Genomic DNA, 15491 nt, shown 5'->3' on the forward strand with positions numbered 1-15491 from the left:
CAGTCATTTTGAAGTTAAAAAGAGTTACCATATGACCAAGCAATTCTACTCTTATATACCCAGGAGAATTGAAAACATATATTCACACAAAAACCCATATACAGGGTTTCCTAGGTGGCGCAGTGGTTAAGAATCCGCCTGCCAATGCAGGGGACACGGGTTCCATCCCTGCTCCAGGAAGATCCCACATGCTGTGGAGCAACTAAGCCCGTGCGCCACAACTACTGAGCCTGCGCTTTAGAGCCTGTGAGCCACAACTATTGAGCCTATGTGCTGCAACTACTGAAGCCCATGCACCTAGAACCCGACCTCCGCAACAAGAGAAGCCATGGCAATGAGGAGCCTGCGCACCACAAGGAAGAGGAGCTCCCCCTCACTGCAACTAAAGAAAGCCCACGTACAGCAAAAAAGACCCAACACAGCCAATTAAATAAATAAATATATAAATAAAACCCATATACAATTGTTCACAGCAGCATTATCCATAGTAGCCAAAAAATGAAATCAACCCATGAATGGACAAATAAGTGGGATGTATCTATGCTATGGAATACTATTCAGCCATAAAAAGTAATGAAGTACAGATATATACTACAACACAGTCAAGCCATGAAAACATTATACCAAATGATAGAAATCAGACATAAAAGGTCACATATTATACAATTTCATTTATATGAATGTCCAAATTAGGTAAATTTATAAAGACAAAAGGGAGATTAGTGGTTTCCAGGGGATAAGAGGAGGCTGGAGTTGGGAGGTACAAGTTTTCTTTTTTGGCGGGGTGGCAGGGGTTATAAATGTTCTGGAATTAGTGGTGATCACTGCACAACTATGTGAATACACTATAAACTACTGAACTGTATAGTTTAAAATGATCAAAAAGGTGAATTTTATGTTACGTGAATTTTATCTCAATAAAAATTTTTTAAAAAGACATTCTGGGGAATCTATGTAGAATAGAAGGTATCATCACAGTCAAACAGGTTAAACTCATCAGTTACATATATAAATCACTGTGGACCGTTAAAAAAAGCTACAAGTCGTACATTTAAAAACAGCATCTCTTGGGAATTCCCTGGCAGTCCAGTGGTTAAAACTGCTCTTTCACTGCTGAGGGTACAGGTTTGATCCCTGGTCAGGGAACTAAGACCCCACAAGCTGAGGGGCATGGCCAAAGATTAATTAATTAATTAAATTAAAATAGCATCTCTTATAAAGTAGATAGTATCATCCCTTTCTTTCAGACATTTACTTCTCCTTCACCCAGCTCAATCTCCATGTCCCATTAATTCTTCTTCAATATTATTATGGAGGTTCACTTCCATTTCCTCCTATTTCTGATACCATTCAGACCAAATATCACTTATCTGGTTTCCCTACCAACAGTCTCACCCTATTTTAATCTATCCTATATGAGGTTTATCCTTCTAAAATATTATTTTATACATTCTTTTCCCTATCTCTTACTGAAAAAAATGTAATAACACTTGTAAGTTACCATAAATAATGTACCATAAACAATCTAAAGTGGCAGATAATTCATGTATAAAGAAACATTTAAAACCAAATGTTTTCTTATTTAATCAAAGGTCTGAGTAAAGGGATATCACTATATCCTCTTTATACAACTGTAAACTGATAAACTCTTCTGGAGAATAATTTGAAAAGTAGGTATATCAAGACTCTTCAAAAAGGTGACTAATTCCATTCCTAAATACAGCATATTTAACAATCATATTCAGATCATCTCTCCCACCTCCCCATCACTATCATACCCACCCTCAAAAATTCAGTATGCATGCTGACTTACTACTTACTAATTTTATGACCTTGAGCAAATTACTTGAATTTTATGTTTCTCCATATGCAAAATTTCAGTTTCTCCGTATGTAAAAATGGGCATAATACTACCTACTTTCTAGTACTGTTATGAAGAAGCAAAGGAAATAATGTACATAAAATGCTCTATGTCACAGTCTAGCACTATATCTGATAAGAACCAGTTAAGTGCTCCAAAAAGTCATGGCCAGACTCAACTTCTGTTAAGCTTGCAGTAACCTAAAGTTGCCACTAGATGGAGATTTTACAGCTTATTTGTTCTGTTGAGAAAGCAAAGATTATTAAGATCCTAGAAATGTGCCAACCCTTCATCCAAGGTATCTGTTATTAATCTAGTATAACTTGTTTAACTAACCCTTAGCATTTTCAAGAACCAAAAAGAATACAGGGCAATCATACAAAGAAAGTAAGCTATCAAGTGAAGTTCCCTTTTTTTTATTGCTAATCCTTTAGTTTTATATTTTACAACTAGAGAACATAAAAAAACAGCTTTTTTCTTACTTAAAATAACATCCTTTCTTCTAGTTTACATTTTTAAAACTTGACAACACTGCTGCTAAAAAGCTCTAGACATTCTTGCTTAAGAGACAATTATAGCAAAGTGATAAAGAGCCCTGGTTCTGAAATCAAATGGATTTGTTTTCAAACTCAAGCTTCCATTTGTAGCTGTGTAAATGTGGGCAAATTATTTAACCTCTGAAAGAAAAGAATGTTGCTATCTACTTTATAAGAGATGCTATGAAGATTAGATAAGAATATAATGTAAGGAATATAATGTAAAGAACAATGTCTGGCATAGCGTAGGCTCTCATCAACAGAACACCTTATCTAGGAACTAAATGCTCCTTTGGCTCAGAAAGTACTCTTAGATACTACCAAAAAAATTATGAGCTCCTTTTCTCTCTGTTGTCTTCACTTCTTAGACTAAGGAAACTAACACACTGCAATCCTGGCCTTCAAAACTGAAAAATAAACTACTCTCTGAAAACAATGATTTCTCATTATCACAGAAATAAACATAGCCCCAGCCTTGTAACCCAAATTCATCCTAAACACAGTTGTCAGAATACTCCTCCTAAAATACTGATCTTTTCATATCAACATCATAGCAATCCTCCCTCCTACCTCACCATTTTTTCTGTTGGCTTATATGATGCTGCATTCTTCTGGTTTTTCTCCTCTCCCTTTCTGATGTCTAAATGTTATTTAGTTTTTTCTTCAAAGTCCATGCTCTTCTTCCTCTCCCTGACATCATCCCACCCCCTGGCAATAAATGCCATTTTTATTCCCAAGGGTCTAAAATTTATAACCCTAGTCCAGACTTCTCCTTTGAGCACGAAACTCATACATCCAACTGATTATTCACTATTTCCGCTTGGATGTTTCAAAGGCATCTCAAACTTAATATATCTAAAACTAACTCTGATCTCTCCAAACCTGCTCTTCTACTGATCTTTTTCACCTCTGTAAAATTACCTACATACATAGTTATACAAAAGTCTACCTCATTCATCAATAACATACAATCCATCACCAAGCCTTTTGGCTCTACCTTCAAAATACATCTTCAATACTGAAAATGCACCTTTAACATACCGTGAATTTCAAACCTGAATTTCCTAGATTATTTTCACAGCATCTTAATTGGTCTATTTGCTACTAGTCTTGATACTCCCCACTCTCCCCTCAATCCAGTCTTTCTAGCAAACAGTGATCTTTTAAATGTAAATCTGATCACATCAAACCCCTACTTTAAAATAGTCACTGGCTTCTCCTTAAAATTAAATTCAAGGCTCATTAACATGATCTGTAAGAACCTGCATTAATAATCCAACCCCTGCAGATCTCTCCAACCCCACGTGGTTCTGTGGCTCCAGCCACAAACTCCTTAAAATGACCAATCACTTTCCTACTGGAGATAGATTATTCCATGCTATCTCCCCTACTACCACCACTAACCCCACTTTTATTCTTCATATAGCTGGCTTCTTCACATTCTTTCTTCAGAAAGGCCTTCCCTGATCCTCAAACCTAATCAGTCTCCACACTCATTACTCTCATAGCAATCTGCTATTTTCCCGTAGAACACTTACAAAAGTTTACAAAATAAATCTATGTGCTTACTTACTTAATGTCTATCTTCCCTATTAGACTGCTCCATGAGAGCAAGAACCATATCTCTTTGGTTTTACACCAAAAACCCAAACATCTAGAGAGCATCTGGCACAGAAGAGTATTCAACAGGTATTTTTTTTGAATGAATGAACAAACGAATCTCATATTAGATGACAGGTTTTTTTTGATAAATGCTACAATGGAAATTAAATGAGGTACTATAAAAACAGAGACTGGATTAATAAATCTAAAGGAACTTAAATGAGTAGATCACATATCAGTTGAGTCTTATGAGTACAATTTTTGAAGAGCTAATACTAATGGTTCTTCATTCCAGTTAGAATCACTGCCAAGGTCCTACTGCACATCAAACAAACCAAGATCTCTTAAAGTGAGACTTAGGCACATGTATTTTTCAAGCTTCCCAGATGATTCTCATATAAGAGAAGCACTGGACTAAGCAGGAAGAATGAGCACATACATCAAAAAAGGGACTAACTTAAACAAAAGCACTGGAATTGGGAAAGGAATTGCATGCTGAGGAATGGTAATCAACCCAATGAAGGCATGGAGGTAGAGGAAGGTGAATTATGATAAACACATTGAGGGCAAATTATGGAAGGTCTTAAATGCCTCTATAGGAAATACAGACATTATCCTGGAGACAGACAAGAACTTAAATGATTTTTAAGCAAAGGAAAGATAAGCACAGAGCTTAGAAGTAACTTAGGTATTAGAAAAGATTAGAGTAGGAAGAATCTGGAGGCAGGAAAACCAGTTAAGAAACTACCTTAACAACCCAGATTTTAAAAATATAAAGAAATAAATTAAGACAGAGGAAAGAAGTGGTAGTGAGACATTTCTGGAATGAGAGAGAATTCATGGTATCTGACTGTGGCTTGAACACAGCTGGTACAGCAAGGGGAGGTTTCTATACTGGATAACTGCATCATTTAAAACACCATACATAAAATGACATAAAGAACACAGGACAGACAAATGTTTTTAAAAAGTTAGTTAGGAACCTGAGAAAATTCATGTACCTATAAGGAGAATCTACATGAATAACCAGAGCTTTGGAAATCTGAACCTGGCTAGACTATAACAAAGTTGTGAGTCATCTGCATTTACAGAGAAAGCTGGAGTCATGAGAGAAAATAGAAATCTGTTTAAAGGAACACATACATTTAAAGAATATATGTAAGAAAGTCTCAGAATAATTCTGTGAGGAAGAATAGACTTTGCTGTCCCATTTCTATTTTGTTTCCTTTAGTTTTTTAAAAGAAAGAAAAAAGACTGAGAAGTTCAAATAGTTTTAAATGAGCTGACCAAGTCACTAAGTCAAAAGAGGCAGAGCCAAAACCACTATAAAATCTTGTGCAGCACACTTATTGGTACTGGCTAGCAGGCTGGACTTCCTGGGATCCATACAGCAAAATTTTAGTCAAGTCCTTAGTTTAGTAGGGTTAGGAGATAACATTTTTCTGGACTGTCCAAGGATTCTGGAGACCCATCAAACCAATACTTTAAAATGCAAAGGTAAAATAAATATTTGTATAGAAAGAAATAAATGCATGCAATTATAACCGAGCATTTCTTAACCAATTATAAGAATTTATGTTGCTGCTGTGTACTCTTAGGTGCTTTTTACAAACAACTGGAAGCTGTATGAAATGTATACTGATTTTGTGCTTGGAATCTTAAAAGTGTAAACTTTATTAAGGACTATCCTCATCCCTTGAAAGACAAGAAACATTAGGCATCTAACTGATAATGGGTAAAATGAAACAATAAAGATGAATGTGGAGACTTATAAAGCTCCAAAGACTACTGGCAATAACGGAAGGCCAGAATGATCTGATAATTCCTTTATATAAATGAATTTCAACCTGCCTAAGAATAATAATTACTGTCCCAGGTCAACTTTCACAGAGCTGAAATCAAAATTAAACACTGCATATTATTATACACAAGTAAACAAATCAATGTTTTCACAAATCATTTTCTTAAATAATTATTTTAAAGGTAAATACAGAAATTAACAAAAATATTTTCAACATACCCTAACTTTACAATGTGTTAAGAGTCCCCACATTGGCTGTGCACAGGCCTCAAGTTCAGCAGCAAAGGCAGCATAGTAGGTCTGAGATTCAAACTCCACATGCTCATTTAGTTCTCGCTTATTTAAGTTCATACCTTACAAAAATTAAAACAGATATAAACTTTGCCAAATAGAAATAAATAAAAATCAAGTAAAATACTTCCTAGTACTAAACACACTTTAATGTACACAAATGGCATAAATGACACAATATGTATAGAAATGAATAAATTATTAAAAATAAAACAGCCTGATCCTTTTGGAATTCTTTATAAACTAGGTTTTCTTAGAAACATTTTGTGAACTGTCTCTTTCTTATATAACATAATTGAATATATTAAATAAAGTGAAAACTTTTAATTGATGCTGGTTGAAATTTAAGTGCTATGAATCTTTCTTGGAGAACAGATTAGAAATTTCTAGATTAATGCTTTCAAATGCTTTTAAAAATTACACTCCTATTTCCTATGTAATAGTTTGACCTTTTTCATAACTCTGATATGTTTTCATGAACACTTTATTAAAATACTTACAAATATCAATTAGTTACAATGAGACATTTCATACGTAACTGAATGATGTGCTATTATCTTTTAATTAGTGTTTAATAGTTTAACATTAGGCATTTTGTAAACTAAAAAAAAAAAGAAAAGAAAAGAAAAAATCTGAAATTGATACCTTGAAAGAAAGATACAAAGTTCATCCATGTCACTAACAAACCATGGTCCTCCAAAAATCTCTTAGCCACACTTTGATGAGAAAGAATATTAATAAAATCACTGACAAGAGGCCAATAAGTGTTATTCTTCAGTAAGGCTTCTCCACAATTCACTACCACATGTAAACTATTTTCTTCATCTAAAATAGAGACATACACACACACACACAAAAAATCAGTTAAAAAAAAAAGCTTCACCAGTGATACAGATTATACATTTAGAATCAGAGTCACCTAAATTCAAACCCCAGCCTGCCATTTAATACCTATATGACTTTAGGTATATTACATAGCTCTGAATCAATTTCTTCATCCATAAAATGGAAAAAGACATTCCATCTTTTCAATTGAATCTGTATGGCTTAAACGATATATATTCAAAGGACATGTAAAAACAATTTTTAACAAACACAGTATTTGAAAAAAGAAACAACAAAAAAATACACACAAACCTCTTAAGCCTTAAAAAAGATCCTCAAAGTTTAAACACATTGTTGGAAGGAGGGAATGGGAAGGATTAGGTTTGTACAAAATCTTTACTATTAGGAGTTAGAGCATGTATGCATTAGCTCTCTTGACCTTTTCCAGGTTAACTGATTCACAGGAGAAACAAGTCCCCCATTCCCACTGTGAAATGCACGAATACCCGTAATACACAGAATGCTCAAAGCTTGTAGCTTATTCCCTAGTACACAAGCCCCAAGGTATAAGCTTAGCCAGAATCTGTTTTTGTTTCTGTTCATACTGATTGTTCTTTTTATTATAATTATAAAAATTAAATTACAAGTATGTAATCTGAAAAGATGTGAAAGCATAAATAGAGGTATTACAAAAACTGGATCATAATCTTTTGAAAGACAATAAAAGTGCCTAAGAAAATCTTGGAGGAGAAAAATCATAAAAAGTCTAGAAAGATTTTACACTCAGACTGTTTCATAAAAATCTTTATGTTCTTATTCTAGTTTAAAGAAATTGAAAATGGAAATCACAGATGCTGGCTTTACAGATGTGGTATACACAAGAAGGATGAGGGAGAATTCCAGTAAAGAAAACCACACCCTACAAATGCTTCGCCCAAAATTCAAAGATTGGAGAACGAACACACGTTTCTGTGGTTTAAGTTAAAATCCACTGTTTAAGAAACATATGTATCCACGTGCACTCCAATGTTCACTGCAGCACTATTTACAAAAGCCAGGACATGGAAGCAACCTAAATGTCCATCAACAGATGAATGGATAAAAAAGATGTGGTACATATATACAATGGAATATTACTCAGCTGTAAAAAGCAATGAAACTGGGACATTTGTAGAGACATGGATGGACATAGAGACTGTCATGCAGAGTAAAGTGAGTCAGAAAGAGAAAAACAAATATCGTATATTAACACATATATGCAGACTATAGAAAAATGGTACAAATCAACTGGTTTGCAAGGCAGAAATAGAGACACAGATGTAGAGAACAAACATATGGACACCAAGAGGGGAAAGCGGGGAGGGTTGGGGGGGAATGAATTGGGAGATTGGGATACCAAATTGTATACTCTAAATACCTGCAGTTTATTGTATGTTAACTGTATCTCAATAAAAGTTCTTAAAATAAATAAATAAATAAATAAATAAATAAATAAACCAAAAAAAGAGAAATATATGTATCATTTTTTAACAATTCCTCACTTTAACCAGTTTTTCAACTAACCATCTCACTGTCAAACTCATCAGTGAAGAGGGTTTCTACTGCACTTCTTACTTCCATAAACTAAATTTAGGTTTCAGTCCATAAAATTATTATACTCAACTCAAATTTAACAAGATATAAGAACAGGATGCACAAGAGGATGAGAGAGGTTATAACTGAATGAGGAAATGGGGGTGAGGAAGCTTTTACAAATTACCCATACCTGAGATTCAGAAACACCCTCTCTGACAACTACTGCCACTGTGAGTTGGTGAGCAGTTGATATTGATGGGACAGTGCTTAGGCATGCTGGCTAGGATCTTTAAATCTTTTTAAACATTGAGAATCACTGTTTTATTTAATTTAAATCAGAGGACAAATAAGCAGAATATAATTAATCAAAATCACTACTTTCCTGACACTGCTTTAAATCCTACTGTCCTTGTGAAAAATACCTTGGAATCTTTAATGAAATAAAATGATTAGAACTTCTATTTTACCCAAATGATACTTTTCCAAATATAGATACAGAGAGAGCAATGATTCAGTGTTAAATGATATTCACTCATCAACAAATATTTACTGAGCTACTACTGAGGGTCAGGTATTCTAGTAAGCTCTGAAAATAAAGTGGTAAATAAATCAAGATTTACACAGTCTCTCTCTCCACTGAGATTAATATCCAAGAAGACAGAGTGTGGTAAGGTCTATAATATGGAAAGTATAAGAAGTCATTAGAACAAATAAAGCTAGTCTACAATTTAAGAAGAGAGTTTCCTGAGGGAGTGATATTTAAACTGAGCTTTATAGAATGAAGCAGAAATTGGGATTAGCTTAATAAACTAGAGATGGGGAGGAAATGGTGTTCTAGGTAGAGGACACAGTATTAAAGAGGATGGAATTACTGGGACAAAGAATGCAGAGGATAGCTGGCACAAATGAGTCTAGACAGCCTTATAAATTAGCTCCAGGAGTTTGCAGTTCATGTGAAGAGGATGGCAAGCCACAGAGGGGTTTTAAGAGAGAGGACATGACTAGACGTTGAGCGCAGACAGTGACTATAGGAGGGTGCTGATGAATGGTGATAAAAGGCCTGGACATGGCAATTGCTTGAACTATGATGTTGGCATGAAGATGCCGAGATGAAAAGAATTGGCTATTCTAAGATATTTAGAAGGATTTAAATGACACACGTGGTGATGTTCACTATATCTACAAAGAGTAAGAAGTCGAAAATGACTCCTAGATTTTTAGGTTGGGCAGCTCTGTAGATGGTTAGAGTGATACCAGAACACCAACTTGAGTGCTAATACACACATAATATATACACATACACACACATGCACATGTGCAATAGAAAAGAAGCAGGCTTGATAGAGAGAGAATGACGTTTTGGTGTTGACACTGTGTGTTTGAGGTGCTTGTAGATATCCAAGGAATATAATTCAATAAACAATTTGATATGAAGGACAGAAGATCAATCTGGCATTATTAGCAACTACAGACATTCCTATAGTTATGCAATACATGGTTTCAAGTTCTATTTTACATAGTTTCGTAAGACGAACTGTAAAATTTCAGGGATATAGAAAGTTATGAGTTATGTTTGGAATCACAAAGTAGTATGGTGTAGAAATGAACCTAACAAAGTAAAAGTATAAAGAAGTGACCACTTACTACTAGAGGCTTTTTCCCTTTTATTGGTATTGCTGTGGCCATGTATTCACAATGCATTCTCATTGTATCAGCTCCCACATTTACTAACAGCATAGACAAAGTTTTCAAATTTGTCTAATGACAGTGTATACAAAGGCTAGACAGGAGCTGTTACAAAGTAAGAAGTGCAGAGAACTTGTATAATCTTGTGTATCTGTAGCTACTTCAATATATTTAAAGCTCATTCTAATACTCTTCATGTAGAAAACGGGGGAAACATATGGTGCTTTTAGAAAGCCAGTAAATATGTAACATGAAATGTTATGCTACTTGTGAAAGAAGGGGAAAAAAATCAGAATAGGAGCTAAAGATAGTGCTAGACTTGGCTCAGAAATAATGTAATTTATTACTAGAAAGAATACATTTATATCTAAAGATCTTAGCAATGCTATTTATACCTATTTAGCTTTTGGAAAATTCAATTTGTGTAAGAATTTCCAGGACAGACTAACCGCATTAGAAGGAAGTATATGTAGAAAGCAACTAAGACCATGTAATATGATTTCAGGAAATATGGGAAAAGTGAGAAACACAGAGACAGCAAGACCAAGTGCCAAGAAACACCAACACTGATAGGACAAGTAGAAAACAGTTTCACGTCACACACAAAAAAAGAGAATCAACAGTGTGAAATGCTAATGGAAATCAAGCAAGATAAGGTCCAAAGTGTTGCCACTGGCTTCCTTACCATGTAGTCATAGAAAGGGTGACCATATAATTTACCATATAAACTGGGACCTTTGAGAGTAGAAAGGATTGTATTAAAAACGAAGTCAAAATAACAAACTTGGAGCTGTTCTGGAGCTGTTCTCCATGTGGCTACTGGAGTTATGGACAATTTTGCAGAGAGCAATAGAATGATGGCAGCAGACAGCAGATTAAGGTGGGTTAATGAGTGACTGGAAGATAAGGAAATAAACTCTCTCAGGAAAGCTGGCTAAAGAAAAAAATAGCAGGCAGACTCATATACATCTTCTTCCCAAACATTCTTCTCCGTAATGCAAACCATATATAATAAACACAGCTAAACCACTTAAGTCAAGAAAATACACTCAATATTCTTTTCAAAAGAGTAGACACGTCTAATATTTTAAAGGTTTCCAGTTTATAAATTAAAAATACTGTATTTGTGAAAGGTCCTTTTCTAATTATATAATTGTACATATAAGAATATCATTGATACAGCTGAATGATGATAGATACTATTTTTTAAAAAAGTAATATACATAACTAAATCTCTAAGAAAGAAAAGGTCATCCTACACAAAGATAGAAAAAGTACAATACAAAGCAGCTTTTAATTTTTCCTTTAAAAAGGTAAAGAGGTATACTGTTCAATGTAAATAATGTATTATTCTCCCACTATACCTACAATGTGAAGGCAGAGTTACATAGTGGGTCAGAGTATAGGTTTTGAAGTCAGACAGCTAGCCTTACCACTTACAGCTAAAAAGCCATAGATCACTGACTTGTCAACTCCCTAAGCCACAACTGCCTCATCTATAAAATGGAAAAAACAATATCTACTCCCCAGAATTACTGATGGTTAAATTAGATAATACATATAAAGTACTGAAGAAGAAAAGAAAAGCATCGTATACAGTGAGTGCTCGGAAGATGGTAGTTACCATCATGATTAGCGAACTGTTATTACACATAAGGCACCACGCCCTGCACTGAGCCCTATACAAATTTTCAGGCTACGGTACTGCATCTGAGAATAGGCAGATTATCAGTATAAAGAGAAGACAGGAGCTCATATGCAAAAGGAGACAACAGCAGAAGGCAAGTGTCAAGTATAAGATCTCCCATCCACAGAGAACAGAAAGGTCCTAAGATTTAATTTGAGGCATTATTTGTTGTTATTTGTTAAGTTTAGCTCCCAGTGCCAACAAGTAAAGACACAGTCATACTAATGTTGGCCTGGCTGTATTGTGACTAAGAACAAAGATTCTGACATCAGGAGATATAAAGCCCTTCTTGGCTCTGTCATCTACTAACTGTACAATCTACGGCAAACGACAACTTCTCTAAGCCTCAATTTACTCATCTTTAAGGTGGAAAAAATAATAACGACAATCTAGAGTGTTGTTCAGAAGCTTGAGACAACATATAAACAGTATTAACCCAGGGCCTAGTACATAGCAAATACTCAAATAATATAAATTATTACAGGGAGGTAAAGTCAAGACCACAAAGAAATAAGAATGGGAAGAATTCCTAGAAATGTTATGCAATTTGTGGAGGCATAAAGGAAGAAAATTAAAGATCACACTAAAGGAGTATATAAAAGGCAAGATTTGGTCCAACTTTTAAATTACAGAAATATATGCATATAAAATAATTTGTTACTGTCGAAAGCTGACAGTAACAAATTAATAATTAAAAAATAGAAACATATCTAATAAGAAAGTGGTTAAATAATGGTAAAGGCATATGATATTAGTACCTGCAATCATTAAAAAAAAATATTCTTGACATGTACACTTGATAGCATATTTTAAAGTACATATTCATATCTATAAACATATTCATATCACACAAAAAGACAGAAAATATCCCAAAATGTTAATGTTATTTGTGAATAACAAAACTACAGCTGATTTTAAAGTTTTTCTTTAAATTTTGCTGAAATTTTTAAAAAATTTTCTTTAACAAATATGCATTATTTTATAATATTTTTAAAGCTGTTTTTTAAGACTAGTTATACAAAGTATACTTATAAAACTAGTGAAAATAATTCTGAGTTTACCTTGTAGCTCACTTTTAATAAGGCAACTTTCCATCATGTATAGCAGCACAGTGACCATAATATCCAGCAGCTGACATTCTTCTGTTACCTGTCTGGCTAGCTCCTCATTGCTGAACAACTGAACACTAATATGCACAATTCTGTTAGACATTGTGTCCGATTCATGACTTTTCTTCAGTGTTTTCATAATGAAAGCATAATGCTGAACAAAAGTTTTTGTAAAAGCGACCTGTAAAATGTTTTAAATAGGAAGAAAAAAAACACAGTTTAAGTTTTACAACACATTTTCCAACATATTATACTAGCATTTTAAAGCTATGATTAGCTTCTGATGATGTCCAAGATAACTGGAAAAATAATTTAAATGATGATGGTAGTCCGACATTTGTCCTTTTTTTGGAAAATCAGCAAACTACTTTGATGGTTAAAAAGATGTTCAATATGCATTTTAAATTATTAAAGTTTTAAAGCAATTACAAAGATGGTTTAAAAATACAAATCTTCACTTTGCTCACAAATATATCAACTCACTAATGTCAAAGTATGTGTCTTTGTCCTGTGCTACCTACTTTAACAACAAAATCTAAAGTCTCACCTGAAAACCATCACAAAGTTGTTTATATAACTAAACAATAAGTAAATCAACGTGACTACTCCAAAAGAAATAATATCTTTTCCTATTTGATCAGAAAGCCAACCACTATTCTGACTAAATATTCTTTTCTGTGTATCATACACACACTTCCTCTATTGTTTTCTTAAGCAGGTATAAAGATACAAAACAACAGCATTATTAAAGCTTCATTCCTAAAGAGGCTTTACTATCTAAACCATAAGAAGAACTACAGCATGACTTATTATCTTTTCAGACCCTAGGCTGTGTAACTTTGCCACAACCATATGGTAGTAACAGGTGGGTTCACACCATCTGAGACTAGAGACTTCACCTACATGTGTACATGAGTCAATACCATTGTGTCTTTAACAATTATGGCCAGCAGCTACTAACTCCATGCTTTTCCCATGCCTAACCCCACAATCTAAACTCAGTTGCCCCCATTAAACATTCTTGTAGCACCTTGCACCTTTCTCCTTTAGAGAACATACTACAATTTGTAACTACACATTTATCTGTACAACTGTGTTTTTGTTTGTCCCCCAGCAATCCCTTTGGACCAAGTTTTATGCAGAAAGGCAACCCTTAGGAATCCTGCTCTGTAACGGTGCTTTGACTCAGATCTACAATATTGTGCTTTTTGTGCATGTCCTCTTTTGGCAACAGAGCTGAGAAAAATATCAAAAAGATATAGTATTGAAAAGGCAAAGAAAGGGGAACAAAGTTCAGAAAGAAAGGAAAAAATGTAGATACCTTATACTCTTGATCTGGAAGCATGTTGAGTAAGAAAGTCACCATCTTCTGGGGAAATTCATACTTTATAGTCCAAAACAATAGTTCTTCTAAGAAACTTTTATGTTTCAAAACATCCATTATAGATTGATCTACATAAGAAAAATAAAATTTATCACCCTAATGATTCAAGTTGCTCATCTCATTTAAACCTTACTATGATTAATAACCCATCAACCTCAAACATCTGAACGTATCTAAAAATTAAGGCTATCCTTTCAATAATTCAAATGATAATGCTAACAATATCGAGCTAAGTTTCTATAATGTCCACAGCATATAAATAATAAAATACTTAATCTTATAATTTAATATAAAGCAGTTACTAGAAAAATAAGTAATTACTTGTCCTTAAACATAAGCCATTTATCTAAAATTTCTACTAAGATTCGTAATTATCTTACAAGAAAAATATTCATGGCACTTAATTTAAAATAGTAATAATAATTTTAAACTAAACACATACTATGAAGGACATAAACTCCAAAGTTATCTAAATTTTTTTATGTTTTGAAAAAATCTTTATAGGATGAATAATTTATCTATTCCTCTAAAATCATCCTTCATAAATGAAATATTGACCTCACTAGAGAAAATAATCACTAGTGCATTGCTTACTCTAGCATACAGAAGCATTTACTTTCTTCTGGTAGGAACATACCAGGAAACATACAGAATGTTTGATGTGCTTACTTACACTGGACTCAAGATGCCCTCTTCATGCATAGAGGAAACAGGAAATGGATGCCCCTTTTGAATAAAGGTATTCAAAAGGAGAATAAAATTATCTACTGGAAGGCCTAGTGCCACTCCTTGAGGGCTAGGCTGTCTCTTGCTTATCTCTGCCTTCTTGCCATGCTTATTAATTAACAGAAAGGTCTCAACTGGTATATGATGAACTGAAATTTTTTTTAATTTTTACTTTACATTGGACTATAGTTGATTAACAACGTTGTGTTAGTTGCAAGGTGTACAGCAAAGTGTGATCTGACTATTTTTAACACTCTGGCTATTTCTTTCTCTCACTTTTTCTAATATTTTCCCCTCAAAATGAACTAGAAAATTCTATTAATCTTTACTGGAGCAAATTATCTTGGGATACTGCTCTGGATCATCAGCTCTATATAAGGGCATCAAGAGAATAAGGGCATCAAGTGT

General features: G+C 33.9%; 1 protein-coding gene across 1 annotated transcript in view; it reads right to left on the reverse strand.

The window, feature by feature from the left end:
• UBR3 (ubiquitin protein ligase E3 component n-recognin 3) overlaps positions 1-15491 on the reverse strand; it is a 223694-nt gene that overhangs the window by 126249 nt on the left and 81954 nt on the right. Inside the window, exons 7-10 of the mRNA XM_057747121.1 lie at positions 14295-14425; positions 12926-13154; positions 6737-6916; positions 6020-6153 (exon numbers count right to left, since the gene is read on the reverse strand). Coding sequence (XP_057603104.1) covers positions 6020-6153; positions 6737-6916; positions 12926-13154; positions 14295-14425 — 674 coding nt within the window. The remainder of the gene's footprint in view (positions 1-6019; positions 6154-6736; positions 6917-12925; positions 13155-14294; positions 14426-15491) is intronic.

The sequence above is a fragment of the Hippopotamus amphibius genome, chromosome 8 (assembly GCF_030028045.1).
Source record: "Hippopotamus amphibius kiboko isolate mHipAmp2 chromosome 8, mHipAmp2.hap2, whole genome shotgun sequence".
Taxonomy (NCBI): Eukaryota; Metazoa; Chordata; class Mammalia; order Artiodactyla; family Hippopotamidae; genus Hippopotamus; species Hippopotamus amphibius.